Source organism: Sander vitreus, chromosome 11 (genome assembly GCF_031162955.1).
Source record: "Sander vitreus isolate 19-12246 chromosome 11, sanVit1, whole genome shotgun sequence".
NCBI classification, from domain to species: domain Eukaryota; kingdom Metazoa; phylum Chordata; class Actinopteri; order Perciformes; family Percidae; genus Sander; species Sander vitreus.
The window spans coordinates 18,870,911-18,891,265 of record NC_135865.1 but is presented as its reverse complement, the minus strand read 5'-3'; the positions used below and the strand labels follow the sequence as shown (position 1 = coordinate 18,891,265).

At 38.2% G+C, this 20,355-nt stretch overlaps 2 protein-coding genes across 2 annotated transcripts in view; one reads left to right on the top strand and one right to left on the bottom strand.

Moving 5' to 3' along the window:
* Window positions 1-2,172: 2,172 nt before the first annotated feature.
* Window positions 2,173-8,349, top strand: rab20 (RAB20, member RAS oncogene family). Its single transcript, XM_078262094.1, has 2 exons — window positions 2,173-2,580; window positions 7,191-8,349. The coding sequence occupies exons 1-2, from the start codon at window positions 2,391-2,393 to the stop codon at window positions 7,790-7,792; spliced, it is 792 nt and encodes a 263-aa protein (XP_078118220.1). The 5' UTR covers window positions 2,173-2,390; the 3' UTR covers window positions 7,793-8,349.
* Window positions 8,350-8,424: 75 nt separating this feature from the next.
* The window catches only part of col4a2 (collagen, type IV, alpha 2), a 77,058-nt gene continuing 65,127 nt past the window's right edge, over window positions 8,425-20,355 (bottom strand). The window contains exons 35-48 of the mRNA XM_078262095.1: window positions 19,155-19,218; window positions 18,978-19,052; window positions 18,200-18,307; window positions 18,002-18,109; window positions 17,831-17,902; window positions 15,991-16,116; window positions 15,735-15,851; window positions 14,830-14,991; window positions 13,692-13,790; window positions 13,433-13,579; window positions 13,041-13,157; window positions 12,491-12,682; window positions 11,302-11,588; window positions 8,425-9,749 (exon numbers count right to left, since the gene is read on the bottom strand). Coding sequence (XP_078118221.1) covers window positions 9,495-9,749; window positions 11,302-11,588; window positions 12,491-12,682; window positions 13,041-13,157; window positions 13,433-13,579; window positions 13,692-13,790; window positions 14,830-14,991; window positions 15,735-15,851; window positions 15,991-16,116; window positions 17,831-17,902; window positions 18,002-18,109; window positions 18,200-18,307; window positions 18,978-19,052; window positions 19,155-19,218 — 1,929 coding nt within the window. The 3' untranslated portion in view covers window positions 8,425-9,494. The remainder of the gene's footprint in view (window positions 9,750-11,301; window positions 11,589-12,490; window positions 12,683-13,040; window positions 13,158-13,432; window positions 13,580-13,691; window positions 13,791-14,829; window positions 14,992-15,734; window positions 15,852-15,990; window positions 16,117-17,830; window positions 17,903-18,001; window positions 18,110-18,199; window positions 18,308-18,977; window positions 19,053-19,154; window positions 19,219-20,355) is intronic.

Below are 20,355 nucleotides of genomic sequence, written 5' to 3'. Positions count from 1 at the left end.
GCACTTCTTCTAACGACCGCTAGATTGTATTTAATTAATGTAATAGCAATAATAAAACAATACATAATATAATACATCCATTAAATAAAACAAACAAGCAATGGCTTTCTGGCCTATCCTTATCCTAATATAAAAGGGCAGAGATTACAGTAATGGCATCCTCTGAGATTACATGGAACTAAGACAAAAACATCCAAATGTAAATCATAATAAAAAATACTTTATATAAAAACAATAACAAGCACATAGACAGTTCCTTTATATTGTTTTCAATGTATTTCTTTTTTCTTTTCTTTTTTTTAAAACTATTTTTTATGTATCTCTGGGTTTGAAACTGTTTCCATGTTTCTATTTTATCTCCATATTAATTTGGTAAATTGTGATACTGCCCCCTGGTGAAACAGTTAAGATAAGAATACATTTGAATGTATGATATGCATTGTGTTTGCAAGATTTCTGTTTGACACTCATTCTAGAGAGTGTATACACACTATTAATATGTTCAAATAGGCTGGCAATCTGTTCATACCAGGTGTACATGTACAATCTCAGGCCTGCACATTTGGGCTGTATGTTTGTAGATGCAGATATGTTTTAGCCTTACAGTAAATCATAAACATGCTTATTCCTCACTACATTTCTTTGCTCAGAAATAATTGCACGCATAACATTGTGCTTTTTTACATTCACTTTTATTTTGCAGTGTAGCAACGGAAAATCACACTTCACAAAAAGTAACAACATTTGGGAACAAAAATATACAAACATACTTTTACAGTATCCTCTACACTAACATTTCATTCTAAAGTGCAGAATAAATTGTACACATGGTAAGTGTACCAAGTCAAAATTATTGTAAAATCGTCATAAACGTATTGTTACATTTGTTGTGCTATGCTTAGCAGGAAAGTAGAAACATCTAACTAACTGTTGTCACAAATAGTCTACTTCCCCATATACGACAGTACTTGGACGCATTTTAATGATGAAATTGGTTTAAAGGTCAGCTGAAAATGAAAAACAAATCTACAGAGATGGCAGTTTTGAAGAATAAAATCTAGCCTACTGTAATCATTCAATACGACTCAAACGTTGTCGAATGAGCTCGGAGTTGTAAAAGTAGAAACACTTTTTGGCTAGAGTTATTTCCGCAGTCTGAGGAACTTATCAAGTACTTTCTTCTTCAGATAGCAATCTTATCTGTGTGTCAAGCTGGTCCAAGTCTATGGTCCAAGCTCGAGTGAAAACTACCACCCGCCCACCGGTTGTGACCGAATGTCCAATATGACAAATCAGGCGTAAAAATTGCGTGTAAATCTTGCCCTGAGTTTGGCCTTGTAGGTAAATCAAAACAGTTCTGTCAATCAACTAATTGTTTATTCGGCTAATCATTTCATCTGTACTTGTAGTCCTACATTATTGGGTAATTCAATTTATAATAAAAAATCGTATTTTACAAACTACATGTGTTTTGTGTGCAAAAATCTTCATCTGTAAAATCACTAGTAACTAAAGCAGTCAAATTAATATAGGCCTAGTGAATAAAAAGTACAATATTTAAGTGGAACGTGGCCTTAAAAGAAAAGACTCAAGGAAAGTATGAGTACTTCAAATTTGTACTTAAGTAGCCTACAGTAGGCTACTTGAGTAAATGTACTTTCTAGTTACTAGTTCCATTGCACCATGTATTTTCTGTTCTGTGGTAGGAACTATATCATGTGTTCTTTCAGTGTGCATATATACACATGCATTTTATAAAGAACTGGACACATTTTCAATAATATAAATATTCACTTAGTTAACAAATGGGAACTTTTAATGTTCCAAGAACATTTGATGTGTTGCTACACTTTTCTTATTTTTGCTGGATTTTGTGCATAGATATTTATACTGACAGTATATCTATGGATTTTGTGACGTTCTTATTTTAAAACAAACAAAAAACAAAAACTAGGCCTATATAATTTGGTTATTTTTGTTGTTGTAACATTTCAGAACAATTTATATTTGAGGATATTAATCTCCCCCTTTTTTGTTCTGTTTTATTTTTTTTTCTAAAAACAAAAAACAAAACACGGTAGACTGCTGGGCCCGTAAACAGCCTGCCAGCTGAACCTGAAAGGCGCATCTCAGGGTAAAAAAAGCACCGCGTCGTTAGCTCATTACCTACTTCCTGTTTCCCCTCAGTTACTTTTTGAAGTTCAGATTCAGGCAACATCAATCATTGAGAATGAGCCGACGCTGGATAGTTGAATCAATTTTCGTTCATATAATGGCGTTTGTAAGAGGAATTCGCGACCAGCCTGACAGTTTTACGAGCTAGACCGAGTTTCTTTTATACGATTAAGAGAGAGGATAAACGCCACTGTAGCGGGACGCGACCCAGCATCATGCCCGAGGTGTCGAAGATGAAGAAGCCCGACGTCAAGGTTGTTCTTCTGGGAGACATGAACGTGGGGAAGACGTCGCTGCTCCACAGGTACATGGAGAGAAAGTTCAAAGACACCGTCAGCACCGTTGGAGGGGCGTTTTTCCTCAAACAGTGGGGACCTTACAATATCTCAATATGGGACACTGCCGGTAATACCTATTTTCTTTACTAGACTTCTCTAGACTTTTTCACATTCTATTTTAAACTCTTATCAAGTCTCATTCCTTCTGTTTATTAACTGTGTTTGTTTTCCTGATAACGCGTGATCCCACCACCTGAGGCAATCTCTGGGATGTGACTGCTCAGTGCTCTGTACAGGCACAACTGTTGACCCTCTGCAAACCCGCCTCTGATTTAAATTATTATGTTATTCTCACATGTAAAAAAAAAATGATAGGCTAGATTAAGATCTGAAACAATTAACAATACCATGTCCTATAAAGTATTGCACAATTTAAACATTTCAAGTCAAAACAGGATAAAAAGCAACCTCATAATACAACACATAGGCTAATATTAATCCATCATTCATTCATTCAACAATACATTTAGTAAAGTGTATTGAACCTTAATCTTAAAAGAAAGATAACAGCTCAATGTAATGGTACAAATAAAAAAGAAAAGAAAATATGAGACACAAAAGTCATAAACAACTCACTCTGTGTTTCCTGCTTGTGGAACAACGCAGAAGTCATAAAATCATGGTGTGCTTTGTCATGGGCCGTATTACTCAACATTTGACTCTTCTGACCCAATCAAAGCCATTGTCATCTGTGTACTTCTGCAGTAATGCTCACACATACAGAGCCTACACGTTGATTTTAACTACTTACACCTCAACGGAGAGCCTCTAAAACTACGCTGCACAGATTCTTACTAAAACATATATCAGTTATGTTATCAGTTATATGATTAGTAGGTAAGCTTGTTTACATGTGCTGCAGCCTACATGTCAACAGATAAATAGCAAAGGACCTTATTCTATCAGATAAATCAAATGAATCTTGAAATGCTATTAACAGATTTGTTTTCAATAAGTTGCTGAAAAACCCAGTGAACTTAAATGATGGCGATGTGAAACCGAGAAGGAATGAGGTTAGGTGTTGTTGACTAAAAGAGTAAACTATCACAATTGTTTAAGATTGAATTTTCTGTTGGCTAATGAATTTGATTATAAACTATTTGTTTCAGCACTACATGAGACTATTATTTGGTACAGTAACACGATTGCAGTAGCAGTCTTTATGCTCTGTACCTGGTAACATCTTTGTTATAGAAACTACTGTTCATTTGCCTGGAAGATTTATTATACACAGAACCAGTCCATTATTTTACTGTTTAAATACGTATAATATTTACACATACACATTCATGCTTTTTTAGAAGCCCCACATGATTTGAGAAACATTTTCACTTTAAATACACTAATGTGGGTATTGGCTATGGCAGCAATAATTTGGTGATTCTTTTAGCTACTGCTGATGAATAAGCTTATGACTGCACTACATTCCATCATTGTGTAAACATGAATTCCAGTAAACCCTCTTAGGCAAAAGCAGAGTTGGTGAGCCACAGAGATAAGGAAAGGCTGACCATGTCACCAGTAAGTCATTTCCTGTCTGTGTTCCCCAACTGCATGACCCCTGACAGGAGGCTGTTGTGTTCGTTTTATTTAGTCACTGTGGTAGAGAAATGCTGGATCAGCGCGGTGTCATTTTAGGGTTACTGCTGCAGACCTATCAGTGTCGGTCATAAGGCAAGGCAGCTTTATTTGTATAGCACATTTCAGCAACAGGGCAATTCAAAGTGCTTTACATGAAAACAGATTAAAAAAATTAAAAACAGATAAAATACGAGAAAAAAAGTTACAGTGCAGTATAAGAAATTAAACATTGAAGAGCCGTTAAAACGGTTAAATATATAAAAGCAGATAAAATAGGAATTTCTCTTTATATGCTTATATAGATTGTCATACAGTGTCAACAATGCAGCTTCAGTATAAGAAATGAACAGTTATTTAAAGAAAGGCAACATCAAAAAGATCAGCCTTGATTTAAAAGAACTGAGAGTTGCAGCAGACCTGCAGTTTTCTGGGAGTGTGTTCCAGATATGTGGAGCATAAAAACTAAACGCTGCTTCCCCCTGTTTAGTTCTGACTCTGGGGACAACAAGCAGACCTGTCCCAGACGACCTGAGAGGTCTGGGTGGTTCATAGTGTAGTAGCAGATCAGAAATGTATTTTGGCCCTAAACCGTTTAGTGATTTATAAACCAGCAAAAGTATTTTGAAATCAATTCTTTGAGGCACTGGAAGCCAGTGTAGAGACTTTAGAACTGGAGTGATGTGATCCACTCTCTTGGTCTTAGTGAGGACTCGAGCAGCAGCGTTCTGAATCAGCTGCAGCTGTCTGATTTGATTTTTTAGGGAGACCTGTAAAGACACCGTTACAGTAGTCAAGTCTACTGAAGATAAATGCATGGACAAGTTTTTCAAAATCCTGGTGAGACATAAGTCCTTTAACCCTTGATATATTTTTAAGGTGGTAATAGGCTGACTTTGTAATTGTCTTAATTTGGCTGTTAAAATTCAGGTCTGAGTCCATGACTACACCAAGATTTCTGGCTTTGTCTGTTGTTTTTAACATTATCGTTTGAAGCTGAGTGCTTACTTTTAATCGTTCCTCCTTTGCTCCAAAAACAACCACTTCAGTTTTTTCGTCATTTAATTTAAGAAAGTTCTGGCACATCCAGTCGTTAATTTGTTCAATGCACTTAGTCAGTTGTTGTATTGGACTATAGTCGCCTGGCGATAAGGTTATATAAATTTGTGTGTCATCCGCATAACTATGGTAACTTATTTTATTGTTTTCCATAATTTGAGCCAGTGGAAGCATATAGATGTTAAACAGGAGAGGCCCCAGAATGGAGCTTTGGGGAACTCCGCACGTCATATTTGTATGCTCAGATGTATAATTCCCTATAGACACAAAGTAGTCCCTATTCTTTAAATAAGACTCAAACCACTTTAGTACTGAGCCAGAAATGCCAACCCAGTTTTCCAATCGGTCTAGTAATATGTCATGGTCAACCATATCTTTTAAAGTAAAGTTTGTTTTGATGATTATTTCTATAATATGTTTGAATCTTAACAGGTAAAGTTAGTTTATGTGATTATTTCTGTAACAGGTTTGAATCTTAAAGGTAAAATTTATTTTGTGTGATTATTTTATAATCAAAGGGGGAAATGTAATGGAAATTTTTATTTTAACATAATAGTTTAAATATCCCAGAAGATTCTCTTATATATTCTACAAGATTTTCTCATATTCTTTAATTTTGAGTAGACACTAGGACTCCAAGGAGAAGCAACTGGCATCGTAAAACCTTGAGCCTAGTTGAAGCTATTCTTTGTTTAAAGACCTCAGTCTCTCTGTTTTGGCAGATAAGGGTGAAAAAGGCCATAACATTTGCTCTGCGTCTCTTTCTGTCTCCTAAGCTACACATATGTTTAGGCTAAAGTGAGAACAGGAGCAGAGGGGAAGGTTGTAAAAGGATTTGACTGTTTATGGTGTTTTTTTCAACTTTTGGCCTGCTAAAGATATCTTGAGAGGGGTGGCTTTAACTGAGTTTCTACTTAAAGATGTGCTGAACTTTGTTTCAGCAGAAGACCCTTTCAGATGTACTTTGATGCTATGTGAAACTGTTTTCTCTACATTTGGAAATGTAAATAAATACTCAAAGACCAAACTTTGGTTTAATTCTCTAGTAAGTTTCATTCTTGTGTTTTTTGATCCACACTCCTGCTGCTAACGAGAAAAACTTCCACTACAATCTGGCTTTGGAAGAGTGGCAGTTGTAAGGGTTGTACTTTAAACCTGTCCAATGTTTGGCTCAGCACATTGTAAACAGGCTGTCTGTTTATTTTCTCGCTGATAATTCATCTGTTTTAGTTTAGTTTCAAAACCCCATGAAGGCGTTTAAGCTGCCTACCCTGTTCCTCTAAATAGTCATATGACAGGGGTGGGAAAGGAAGACGTGACTCCCCATGCTTTAACCTACTTTTTTCAGACTTACATACAATAGTTATTTCCAGAAGCACATTTTTTTTGTCACTCAGCCAATAGTATGTAAAAAAAAATTAAAAACAAATAAAGCAAACTTCTACCTCAGATCTTTTGGTGTATTGTGATTAGTGCAATGAATACACTTGAGATAGCATTATCGCTGGAATGATTAGTTGATTAATCAGTTAGTCGACTGAGAAAATGAATCAAAAACGGTTTTGATAATCAATTAATCATTCCAGTTATATTTCAAGCAAAAAAAGTCAAACGCTCTGTTTCCAACTTCTCAAATATGAGCATTTGCAATAATAATGAACTCAATATATTTGGGGTTTGGACTGTTGGTTGGATAAAACAAGGTATTTGAAGATCATCGTTGGGCTGTGGAACATTTTAATGGTGATTTCTTTCCCAATTTTCTGACATTTTATAAACAAAACAATTACCTATTTAAAAAGTAGTTGGGTGTACCTGATGAACTGGTTACTGTGTATTATCTAAGAGATGCCCCCAGTGGCAAAGTATTCACACACAATGTGCCCTTTCAAGAATCCTGCATATTTCAACAACAAAGGTTGTTTCTGTTTTCAAACTGCAGACTGTCTCGCACAACTCTGAGTGTTTTGTGTCCTTCTGCAGTGCTGTTCATGGCCGTTTTCAAGTTGAGTTGGGTCAGACTTTTCTCTGTCTCCTCAGGTCGTGAACAGTTCCACGGGTTGGGCTCAATGTACTGTCGAGGTGCAGCCGCTGTCATTCTCACTTATGACGTCACCAACTGGCAGAGCCTAGCTGAACTGGAGGAGCGCTTCCTGTCCCTGACAGATACTGCTAACCATGACTGCATTTACGCGGTAGTGGGCAACAAGGCTGATCTCACAGACCCTAAAGCCCAGCTGTCCCAGGACTCAGATGTGGCGCCTGAGGACCGAACTGAGTGTGAGGTGGAGAGGACAGAACCACAAGTGCTGTCTGCTTGCCCCACACCCCCGGCTTCCCCTGCTTCCTTCTCTGGGATAACACTACACAAACAGGTCACCCCTGAGGATGCAGTGGCTTTTTATGGGAGAATACTGCGCTACAAGGGCCTGGAGGAAAAGAGAAGCCTGCCTGCAGAGAAGATATGCTTCGAGACAAGTGCCAAGACGGGCTACAATGTGGACGCTCTGTTTGAGGCATTGTTTGATCTGGTGCTGCCTTCCATCCTGCGGAAGAGAAACGAGAACCAGGAGTCTCCTACAGTGGACCTGGAGGAGTGCAGAGGGGCCAGCAACAAGCGGGCCAGATCTGCCTGCTGCTAGGGGCTAGAGGCTGTTACCAGCAGAGACTTGTTTTTAACAAAGGACAATCAAGAGATTGGTCTGCGCACCAAATACATACTGTGATGGTACTACTTATTTGCCTCGACTGAGAACCAATAGCATTAATGGCCTCCCAGTAACACAAACACATATTCTTGATTCTGTCCGGAAAAGCAGCTAGCATTCATAGTGTCCGCTGACATTTGAAGGAAGGGAAATAAACGCATGTTGCGTTATCGCTCTATGCTTTAAAGCCTTTCAACCCAACGACTGAACCACACTTGTATCCCAAAGATGTGCCTGTGGGCAAATAACACACATAAGAAGTCAACCACTGCTTTTTGTTAATGTTTTGGACTGAGAATGTAACAAATTATCAGTACTAATTGTTAGGTGGGTGGCACTGTTTATTATAGTTGTATTTTTAAGGTTTCCACAAATCACACTTTTGTTTTCTTTTATGCTCTGTTACTAGCATTGATACTGATCTATATTATTGGGCACTTTTGGATTTATTTTTAATGAGTGTTAATAAACCTGTCAAATTTTTAACTACACTGTCATAATATATTTTTTTATTTTGCAGTCTGCCAGATTAGGTTAAGATTGTGAGAGTAAAACGACACAATCAGAACTATAACAAACATTTAATCTTTACAATCCAATGAAATAATCATGTAAGGAAAATTACCAATATTACGTTACAGTTAACTGTCAGTATATTCCTGGTATAATCAAACAGTTTATTTCCAAAGAGTGACTCTAAGAGAAGTAGAACATTTGACCTACTTTCTAAATTGTGTAAAACACTCCAATCTACCCCAGGATAAGTGACCACAGCATGGATTTGCTGCAGTCAGACCTTGACCTTTGATTCGAGCTGTTTACACTCTGTCGTGTTGGCAACTCGGGACCGTTCAATAATTAGTAGATTTGTAAAGGAAAATGAGTGTGACATGAGTAGTATTAGAAAAGATATATGTTTAAACTCTTAGGGAGGGGGGTCAAGTTCATTCAGCTGGTATAAATACAAAGAGAATCAGTGCATTGTGTGAACATATGGTGTATGAATGAAATAAGAGTTACAGATGATTTTTCTCAATAGTTGAGAAATGCATAATAATGGACAAACAGCTTGAAAGCTCAGATTATAAAAAAAGGTTTTGTAAGAGCAATGGAATAAAAGCAGGATAATACTATCAATAGTATCAACCACAATTGTTCAAGACATATTCTTCATACGGCTGAGAAGCAGTGTTAGTGGCTTTATGGTGGGCTGTATACCCTAAACAATAAAAACATCTAGATAAACTGAAGCAGTGCATACACATGGGCGTCTTTGGTTTAGCTGTAGTGTACGGCCTCTGATCGTTAACAATGATCGTAGCTGAGGTAATAAGTTAAACAGTAAGCACCAATCCACATTTAACACAAAAATACTTGTTTTCCCATAATGCTGTTGACTTCATTATGGGGCTTCTCCTGTTTTTATCTACAGCGGGACATTGCACTCAAAGCTCAAGGCATCACACAGTCATTGCATAACTGAGCTCTGTGGTTCTGGGAGAATGTTTCCCATTTACATTGATCTAAATAAGTATGTCAGATCCCCCTTTGTTTGGTTTAGTACATGGATAGAGAGACACCACTAGACCACTTTTAATGCAACAACTTATTTGTGTCAGCGTTATACTGTAGTCTCTCACAAGTTCTTCATGCAGACTTGGCAGCGGCTGATGCGTGACAGGAGCTGGCCTGCTTTGAGCGTCTCTGATGCCGGCTCAGTGTGGAACGACTGATCTATGGAGGTTAGCCAGAAGCTGTGCTTGTTAGCAAAGTAGTGGCATGTGCCTTTGGCCCCGTTACACTCAATGAATGGTGTTGTGCGGAAGTCCTCCAGGCAGGAGCCGGGCGACGACAAGGACTGACCTCCGCCTTCATTTCCTGCTGCTGTGTGCTGTGGAGACAAAGGTGAGCTGGGAAATGAGGCAGGTGTGAAATCAAATGTACACTAAAGTATTTGGTTACATGTAACATTTTAGAGGATAAGTCTATTGATATTGTGTGTTTTTCTTTTTGTCAACAAATCCCATGAAAAGACCAAAACCAACAATTCAAACCAATCATCAACTAACAAGTATCTCTGTAGCCACTAAACCTGCAGCGGAAAATAGTTCCCAACAAATACACAATTTACTCCTGTTGGAGAAAAGTTTGCTCAAAACAGCGCGACCAGCTGTTTTGAGAAATTACCAAGCCTTTTTCAAAATAATATAAAATATTTGTGACTCGTTTTTAAAAGATTTTCATCTTCCGTAGAAATAAATAGGCTGGATCTTAATGCCACAGACAGAGTAGGAAAATCAGAAAGTATTAGGAGACGGGCAAATGCATTGTTGGTTTGAAAATGTTTTCGATTTGTTGACAATGACAAAAATATAGAACATCGCCAGCCTTGCCTGACAAACTACTGTACACTGATTGTTATAAGGTCTGATTTTACACAGAATATGTTGGATTGCTTTGTTGTGCAAAGACATATGTTTTCTATGGCAGACAATGTAGCCCAAATTAATGAAAAATAATAGGAAACAAAATCACATAGAACAATAGAGGGTAGGGGAAGAGTGGCAACCTCTTTGTAACAAGAGGCAATGTTGTTATGAGGAAAAAGAGGCCTAAATGGGTCTTCAACAAGTTAGTATTGTACTTCCATAAAGTTGAGGGACGAGGAAAAGTAAGATGGAAAGAAAACTTTGGTCTAAATCAAAGCAGCAGAGGCAGAGATATTATTATTATTGCTAGGCAGACACTAGCATGGGTCAAGTTTGAAAAACGCTGCATTCCACACTTCCCACAGCACAGCAAGACAGTGCTGTTTCATGAGACCGTATTATTATTAAAGGTTTATTTAGATAGGGACAGATACAAAAAACATAGATACGCTTCAACAGTCATCTGCTGTATGTATCATAGTGTTTTTAGCTGAAGCTAATTCACAACACTTGTCCCTAGTAGGGCTTTTAGTTAAAAATAAAAATACAGATTTACATTATTCAAAATAAGACAAAGATGAAATAAAATGGAATGAACCTTCCCTGTCTGGTAAACACTCACATCCCTCAGTGTCCACATTCCCAGTTCGTATCGCAGGCATTTTGTTATAAATCTATAGTCTCCAATTTAAGATTCTTTCAAATATCCCAAAGTTCCTCCAGAGCCACAGAATACATTATACAACTGTTTTCACAAGCTGAGTAGTAGTACCCATGATTAGTAAACAATGGTTGATAAATCTTATTGACCATTGTCTTTTGGTTTGGTAGCTTGCAAATAGCTATTTATACACGGAGTTTAAAAAGGAGGTTGCGTTTCAAGAATGGAGATTCTTGAGATCTAAACCCCACATCCGATGACCGCATGTTCCAAAAAGTGATGAGATGTGCTACCTTTTCTTCACTTTTTGGAACAAGCCATTTATACACGTTCGTAGGAAGACCAGAACTCACCATGAGGAAGGAGTAGCCGATCCACAGGCTGCGCCAGCCCACAGGACACTGTGGGATGGTGATGTCCTGGCTGTGGATTGCGATGGCAACTGATGGAGCTTCGCATACTGAGCAGCGGCTGATATACGGTTTGATCTCTCCCTCTTCTACAGGCATCATGGGAAGAGGAGCAGTCGTCGACAGCCAGTAGGACTTATCATTTCTGCTGGCATAGTAACAAATGTCTCCAGGATTGCAGTACAGGAAGGGCATGCTGTTGAACCGTGGGAGGCAGGAGCCAGCCAGACCTGAAAAGGACAAACAACCAAAATACACTTTGCAAAACGGCACACATTTTCATACACAAACTCAATTTAAAGCGATTTTACACAATTGTTAAATTACATTAAATAAGGGTGACACAATTACATATTTAAAACATTAAAAGTATGAGAAAAAAGAAAAAGACTACAAAATTGTAATAGGAAGGATGTGTTATTTCTTAAAGTTACATAGTTCCAAAATTGAAGAAAGTATTTCATCATCTGGAAATGTATCCAGCCATGTGTGGTGTGACAAAGTAGTTTCTCTATTGTAGTTTTTATTCGAAAGTCTAATAGTTTCCCAGTGTTTATCATTGGTGGAATGTACCTAACATTTACTCAAGTACTGTACTTCTTTTACCACTGGTCTCTGTGGTCTTATTGTATCAACCTTTGTAAAAACAGCACTGAGATAAAATTGGAGATTAACTTTTGCCCAATTTCTGGTTTTAGAATTTCTCACATTTAGTAGACAAACTGTCAAATTTAGAGCAGATCTTCAAAAGTGATTTTTTATTTTTCATCGGCGTTCTGCCTCTTATGCATAGTTAATTCATTTAGAGACAAAATCTGGTTACATTGATTTAAAAGTGAGGACACCGGCTGGTCTAAATGGCCCCAAATCTAACTGTCAGCAGTGAGATCTATTGAGCCTGACTGCTCTGTGGAATGTCTTCTGGTTCATTGGATCACAATGTCTGATCTGACAGGACTGTACTGTAACAAACTCACACTGGCATAATTATGTCTGGACAATGTACTGATGACCATTCTAGTGAAAATCTCTGTAACAAAATCATATTTGTACCCTACAGAGCTTTCAGATTGGTTGGTCACCAAGAACAACAACATACTGTAAAACAATTTTATACTTCACACCGACTTACCAAGATCCTGATTGTGGGCCTTTTCCTGGCCCTCGAAGTACAGCAGACTGTAGCCGTCCCACAGTTTTGACATGCCCACAGGACACATGGGCGTCTGCTCTGATTGACTGTGTTTCACCAGCAAGTAACCCACGCTGACGCTGCGGCCAGGCATACCAGGTAACCCGCGGATACCAGGGTTTCCACGGTGACCTATTGAGGAATGAGGAACACTTGATCGATGTAGTACTGTGTAAGATGGTTGGAATATGCATCATGCAACCAAGTCATACATCACTGTATACTTTACTTATATATCTGTAAATAGGATGCCTTCATGCATGTGGCCTAATGCTTTCATGGCTTCCCTCAAACCCTGTCCACCATCTCTGCTAAGACAATTACATAGTAATTATTAGTGCTTATTCATTTACTAAACCGGCTTTCACAAAAAATAACAATAAAGAGCCTCTTGGTAACTGGTTCCCTGCTTAAGTCTCCACCTACTTTAAATCCTTTAATCCAGGTTTATTAACCCTAATCCTAACATGCCCCACTGTGTGAAACACACCTTCCATGCCTTGCAGACCGGGGTGACCCATTTGTCCAAACTCTCCACGAAATCCAGGCGTTCCTGATCTACCACCAATCCCTGGCATGCCCTTCTGCCCAATGGGTCCCATAAACCCTGTACAGAAAAAATGATGTTGCTGAGCTGGACATTTCACTTAGTGATGCTCAACAACAAAATGTTTATTATTATTATTATTATTATTTTTTTTAGCATTTTCACTCTTTTTTGACAGAAGACAGTAAAGAAATGGGGGAAAGAGAGAGAGAGAGAGAGGGGTATGACATGCAACAAAAGCCCCAAGACCGAAATCAAACCCGGATATAGCATTCACTGTAGCCACTCAGCTAAAAAGGAACTCCATCAACAAATGTTTTATTAGAATAACTAACCTGTATCCCCAGGGGGGCCCTGTGGCCCTGTTTCCCCTTTGACCCCCTTTGGTCCTTGGATACCATGCGGACCTGGAGGGCCTCTCACTCCTGGAATTCTGATGGGAATTGGAAGAGGACCCTGGTCTCCTGGGATCCCATAAACACCTGAAGCACAGAAGGATAATGTAATGACCAAGACAGAAAACAAACAAACACAAAAGCACATATCTGGTAACTAGTAAGCAGTCTGTATATTATGTGAAAGTGGCTCATTTACCTGTTGGTCCAGTGTTTCCTTTTGGACCAGATGGCCCTCTTTCTCCCTTCACACCAGTAACACCAGGAACTCCCATCACTCCTTGCTCTCCTTTCACTCCTGTCAGAAAAAAAGCGTCTCAAGAACTGTACACAGACCGTAGCTTGTGATCATATTATCAAGCTGCAGACACATGCATTAATACGATTTTACAGACCTAAACATAATTTTCAGTTGAATGCCAGCAAAGCATTTATTACTTTACAGTGGCAGAAATCAGTAGAAGTGGAAATCAAAATTATGAACTCACAATATGATACAATTATCTTTTCTGGCCTTATAACAGATAAACAGCAATATACTGTACATGTGTGCCATTTTTGGCTCTTTAAGGTACATCTTTTTAACTTATTGCTTTCTTTGCAATAATTTGTCGCATTTTAAGTATTGATTCTAACATGTTTAGGTTATTTGACTCTTGAATTGTAACATTTTTAAGGTTATTTTGAGCTCATATTTTAGATATTTTGTGTATTGTAACGTGTCTTATTGACATGATGGTTCCGTATGCTGTATTGGATGTTGTCCTGCACTATGAGGCAAGATCCAATTAATGTTGTCATGGCAATAAAGTTAAGTCAACTGAACTGCCAGTAATTTCCGTTGACTAACGCTTCCTTTGTGTTGGCATTCTAAACTCCGGTGGATTTCTGAGGACTATGGTTAACTGCTCCTCAGATCTCTGCAGGGTAAATCCAGACAGCTAGCTAGACTATCTGTCCAATCTGAGTTTTCTGTTGCACGATTAAAACAACTTTTGAACCTTCACATGTTCCACCAAAACAAGTTCCTTCCTGAGGCTATTTTACAGCGGCACCGTTGCTCCGTGCGCTGCTTAGCACCGCCCAAGACGATTGTGATTGGTTTAAAGAAATGCCAATAAACCAGAGCACGTTTTTCTCCCATCCCGGAATTCTGTGTGGACTAGCCAGACCCTCCTCCGCAGCGCTGCGGTGGAGGAAGGTCTGGCAATGCGAGACTATCCATGACCTGACATAACAGGGGAAATTAAATTTATCTGCTACTGCAAACATTTTTATTTGAACAAAAGCTACTGTTAAAGGCTTATCCTAGAAAAGATCCAATACTTCATGCTTACCTTTCTTCCCAGAGACACCATTTGGCCCCCTGTCTCCAAATGAACCTTGATCTCCTTTAAATCCTTTCCTTCCAGGGAATCCAGGAAACCCATGTACTCCTGGTACACCTTTTTCTCCAGGGGGAGCATCCACACCAGGAAATCCTTTGGCTCCAGGGAAACCTGAAAAACAAATCATTTAGGGTTAATAAATATAGTTAGTATATAAGGTCAAAACCAAACCCAGTCTGAAGTGACACTTCTGTCAGTTCTTTAATAACATTAACAATTCATTTTAAACATCAATTCAAACCTAGTAAATTATGTAGAATCTAAATATTCAAATGAATAACTAGTTTCTTTCTTAAAGCTGAAACTGGTATTTTCCTCTATTACTTCTACAGCCACGGTCAGTTATATTAATATACAGTTCTTACTGCTAATGGTACTACAGCTACTGTTGTCATTGTCACAATTACTACTATCAACTGTTACAGCTGCTTCTTCCCACCCAGATGTTCCCTGTTGGCCAGGAATTCAAGTGCCAACTTTCCAGCTTTAGACTAATGTTAAAACATAATTTTACATGTTGTAAAATGATTATCTGATGAATATGTATTCTTGGTTTTAATCAACCAACTTGCTGAACTGAATGAAATTGAATTGCTGTTGAGCCACCAATTCCAGCTCCTATTTGACAGAAAACACACACATGGATAGTTAGGAGATCAAAAACCGGTCCAAAATCACTCCTTATTTAGCATCTAGTGAACTACATTTACTGTCTGCTATTTTAACGGAGTGTCCAAATTCTGAGTATGTACATTTATCCACTATACAGTTCCATAAAAAATCCCAAAATCTCAATCTATATGGCTCTGTTTCTTTGAACAACACCTTTCTTTGATGCCACTGTATCTTCTCACCTTGGTACCCTTTAGGTCCTTTATAACCAGGGTCCCCACTGGGTCCTGGTCTGTCTGGGGTCCCGTTCGGTCCTACATTGCCGCGTAATCCTGGCGGTCCAGGTTGACCATGGTCACCTGAACAAGTGAAACATAGGATTGTCTTAAACTCAATTAAAACATACATTATGTGTTGCTGTGCATCATTGGTTCTTTTATTGAGAGCTCATCCGGTTTATCAGATGACTCCTATTAACGCAGAAGAGTAATGGCTGACCTAGAGGTCCCTGGAAGCCTTTTAAACCCGCTGTGCCAGGAGCACCTGGTTGGCTGTTGGGGTCACCAACCTCTCCCTTCTCTCCTTTGATTCCTGATTCCCCAGCTGGTCCAATGGTATCCAGACCTGATTAAAATACAAACAGGAAACACGTGTCTAACATCTGAGGTCTTTACATAACAGAAACACACTTATTTCTTAAGAGTTTAACATTTAAAAACCCATGCTACTACATGAGGACTGTGTGAATGTGGTTTGATCAGATTTGATTGACAGTGACCACAGAAGTATGTGACGTCACCTTTTTCTAACAAAGCCCCGCCCCCGAAGAGAGCACAAAGAAAATAACAAATACAAAAATCTCTCATGAGAAATAACTAGGGCTGTCAATCGATTAAAAAATTTAATCTAATTAATTACATACTCTGTGATTAATTAATCGAAATTAATCGCATACATAATTAACTGTGCCTGAACTGATACTTTTTAAGAAAGTAAAAAAAGAAAAGAAAAAAAAAAGGTACAGTTGGTGACATCAAAGAACAGCTTGTTTATTGCTAAGGCCATATGGTCAAAATTAAATGATTTAATAATAATGTATAACAATAACAAGAACTTATTTCACTAGTAAATTGCTGTTGAACGACAAAAACAACAACCAGATAGGAAATGGACATTTACAATAACTTCAAATGCACCACGAGGTGTTGAATCCTCTACAGTAAAACACAGTCACATTTTACACCATTTAGCGTTAGCTGTCAGCATTTTAACCGTGTTTAATCCAGCTACTAGCTAGCTGTAGGCTAACGTTAGCTGCTGTTGAGTATTGTGTAAACTAGCGTCACATGCAGCGGTGTTTGCGTTTCCTGTAACGTCTGTTTCAGAGCAGCAGAGAGAAGCGCAGACATATCAGTGGCACCAGATTTTCGTCTGTATGCAAACGTGAATATGGAATGGATTAATCTGCGTTAATTTTTTGAACGCGTTATTTTTTCTCAGATTAATTAATTGAAATTAACGCGTTATTTTGACTGCCCTAGAAATAACAAAAACTCTTGTAATTTACAGACAATTGTATGTTCACGTTGGCGCCCATTATTCATAGTAAGAAGTTGATTGAGAAAAAAAGTTTCAAGGGCCTTTAAGTTGTAAGTTATGCACCACATATCTGGAACAAATTCCCAGAAAACTGCTGGTCCGCTGCAACTCTCAGTTCTTTCATATCAAGGCTGAAGGCTTTTTAATACTGATGCGTTATTGTTTATATGTTAATTTCGTACACTGCACTATAACTTGTATTCTTGTATTTCATACCTGTGTAGCCCTGGCTAAATTTCATTTAGATATTGAGTTGGGTCTTAGATTTTTTACATGAGGTTTCATTCTGAGTTACAATTTAAAAGAGTAAACAAGGTTAACACAAAACTTAACAAAATCATATTGAAGGCACCGCCAGTTATTTTAATTTTATTGAGAAACATAGATTGCTAACAAGTATTAGTTAGTACCAGTAATAGCGCCATCTAAAGTAAAGAAAAGAACCCAGGTGCCTTCCCATAGTACTACTACACTACGCTACATGGGACAGGTGTTAACACCTGTCTTATTCTATTTTAGCTATTCTCTTCAGCAAATGTTTGAATTGTTTTTAAATGCTATGTAAAGCACTTTGAATTGCCTTGTTGCTAAATGTGTTATATAAATATAGCTGCCTTGGCTTGCCTAAGTTATCTATATGAAAGTAGTAACTGACTCATTTTTAACTGGCAACATTTCTGGTATATTCTAGTCGTGAAAAGTGCACAGAGAGAATGTTTTTATGAATTTGGTTGAATACCTGGTGTTCCAGGGATACCCTTTGTTCCTTTCAGTCCATGTAATCCATAAAGACCTTTCAGGCCGGGGAAACCTGCACACATTTGCATAGATCAGATGGAAGAACATGGGGAACAACAAGTACAGTATGTAGTTTAGAAAGAAAGAGAGGATGCTGGTCTGGTCATGTTACCTTTATTTCCTGGGAAGCCAGGAAAACCCGGATGTCCATCTTTTCCAGGCGTTCCAGGAAAGCCTTTCTGACCTTGGTTACCAGGAGTTCCCTTCTGCCCATCAGAGCCTGCAGAAAACAAACATAACGTTGTGATGTAATTCTGCTACAATGTCCAGTATTTTACATTTAATAAAGAAGTGAATAGGAGTCTCTTACCTGGGTACCCTGATATTCCTGGATCACCTGACTCTCCCTTTCTTCCATCGATTCCACCAAAACCAGGTGTTCCCCTGTCCCCTGGTTGTCCAATCAATCCTTTCTGGCCTGTAAAGGAGGTATCAAACATCTCATATCAGCCACGAAAGAGTCTCAAATGATCAACTGGTGCCGATCAACACCAGAGTAAAAGTAACAAAAGATGTATGAGCTATAGAGCTGTAACAATTCCAAATTCTGCTGTACAATTAATTGTGTGTGAAATAATTGCGATTGACAATATAATTGTCTCTTTTAATCAAATTACAAATATTTCTTTATTTATTACTTTTTAAAACAAATTAAAAGTTTTGAATGAATTCCAGGATACATCTTTTGGTTATTTCACTGTCATGTGACCCAGATAATGTAATAACACAGGTACACAGTCTATGAAGTAAACAATGCCTTTTTATTATCATAAAACATTTTTTTCTAACTGTATCCCCCCTTTTTGTTGCATCCTTTTTGTTGCTATGACCGTGTATAGAGTTAATTGCAAAAAACTACTAATTGAAATAATAATAAAAAAGATATAGTCCGACTAATAATCACTTATACAATTACAATTTGGCATATCTAAACAAAATCACCAATTCCCAGTCATATGCCTTAAGACCTTAGCTAATGTTAGCGATTCATTGCGGTTAAACAAAGAAACCGCAATTATGTAAAAAAAAAATGACAATGAGACAATTATGTAATAATTGTTACAGGCCTAATGAGCTACACTTTGTACCTAGCTCTCCAGGAAGACCATGCTCTCCTCTCAATCCAGTGGTTCCTGGAAGGTCTATGCGAGGTCCTGTGTCACCTGTAATCAAAATGTACAAGCACTTAAAATATTTTCATCACAGTCACTTTATAAGTAGCATCTAGATCTCCATCTGTCTGGAGTTTGAATTTGTGGGTGCACCTTTGACTCCCTTCCTTCCTTTGTCTCCTGTTGCGCCGTAGGCACCAGGACTTCCTTTGATTCCCTGAGAAATAATGAACAATTTACACTAGAAAATATTATGTTTGCATGAGATGTGGCAATGAAAGAAATGTATTGAACATGTATTTGTAGCACAAAACAACTTACATTAGACCAACAATGGCATAGTGACAGAATGAGTGCAACTCAAATGCAAATTGCATTAATAAAGTAGGAGGACACGCAAGAGACAGATTAAAAAAAGAAATGTCAAATTGAAGAGTTTCAATTGATTTACAATATAACTTTTTTGACCACCCGCCAACATGGCTAGTAGTTTTTTTATTTTTTGCGGGTTTTCCACCTTTAATGGACAGGACAAAGGTGAGAAAGGGGGAAGACATGCAGGAAATCGTCACAGGTCGGACTCGAACCCTGGACCCTTGCGTCGAGGAACATACCTCTATGTACATGTGCACCTGCTCTACCAACTGAGCCAACCCCACCACATGGCTAGTAGGTTTTAAAAGTTACCATCCAATCAGATTTTTCACTAGCCATTTGTTTTTTCTTTTTCTTTTCCTAACTAACTTTTAATTTCAGCTCCTCTGGTTTTAATCGTACCGTTCTGTTCGTCTTCTACGTTTATGCGTAGCTCGTAATCAATACCTCACACTCTAGACACGTAGCCAACGGTTGTATGACATGTCACAACATAGTGTTTATGGGAAATGTAGGATTAGTACTTCAAGCAGTGTTGCCAGATAAATACTACGTTTACAAACCAAACACTAACAAAACCGCCTACATTTTTTGGCGGAAAACCGACCAATCTGGCAGCACTGACTTTATCGTTTCTGCCGCCTGCCGATTCAAACAGATGCAGTATTATTTGCTTCTTCATCACTAGCCAAATTGGCTAGTAACTTTACAATGTTACCGGAAAGTTGCGGATTGGCGGGTGTCAATTTAAAGCCCTGCCGGTATTATATATTTTTCATATTGCAAGTCATGTGTCTGGCCACCTAGCGAATGTAAGTCTGTTATCCACTCTCTTTTAGCTCTGGTTTTGGTTTCCACCAACTCCTGAGGGAAATATCTGGCTCTTTAGCTGCTAAATGTTCCATATCTTCACCAGCTATTTACTATTAACTTTGTCTGTCTGCCGTTTGGTGCTGAGCAGGTAGCATTCAGTAGGTTT

Bases quoted from the DNA above. Each gene is read 5' to 3' on its own strand.
- rab20 (XM_078262094.1), top strand. From the start codon at position 2,391: ATGCCCGAGGTGTCGAAGATGAAGAAGCCCGACGTCAAGGTTGTTCTT. The intron at 2,581-7,190 runs GTAATACCTATT...CTGTCTCCTCAG, and splicing joins CTCAATATGGGACACTGCCG to GTCGTGAACAGTTCCACGGG.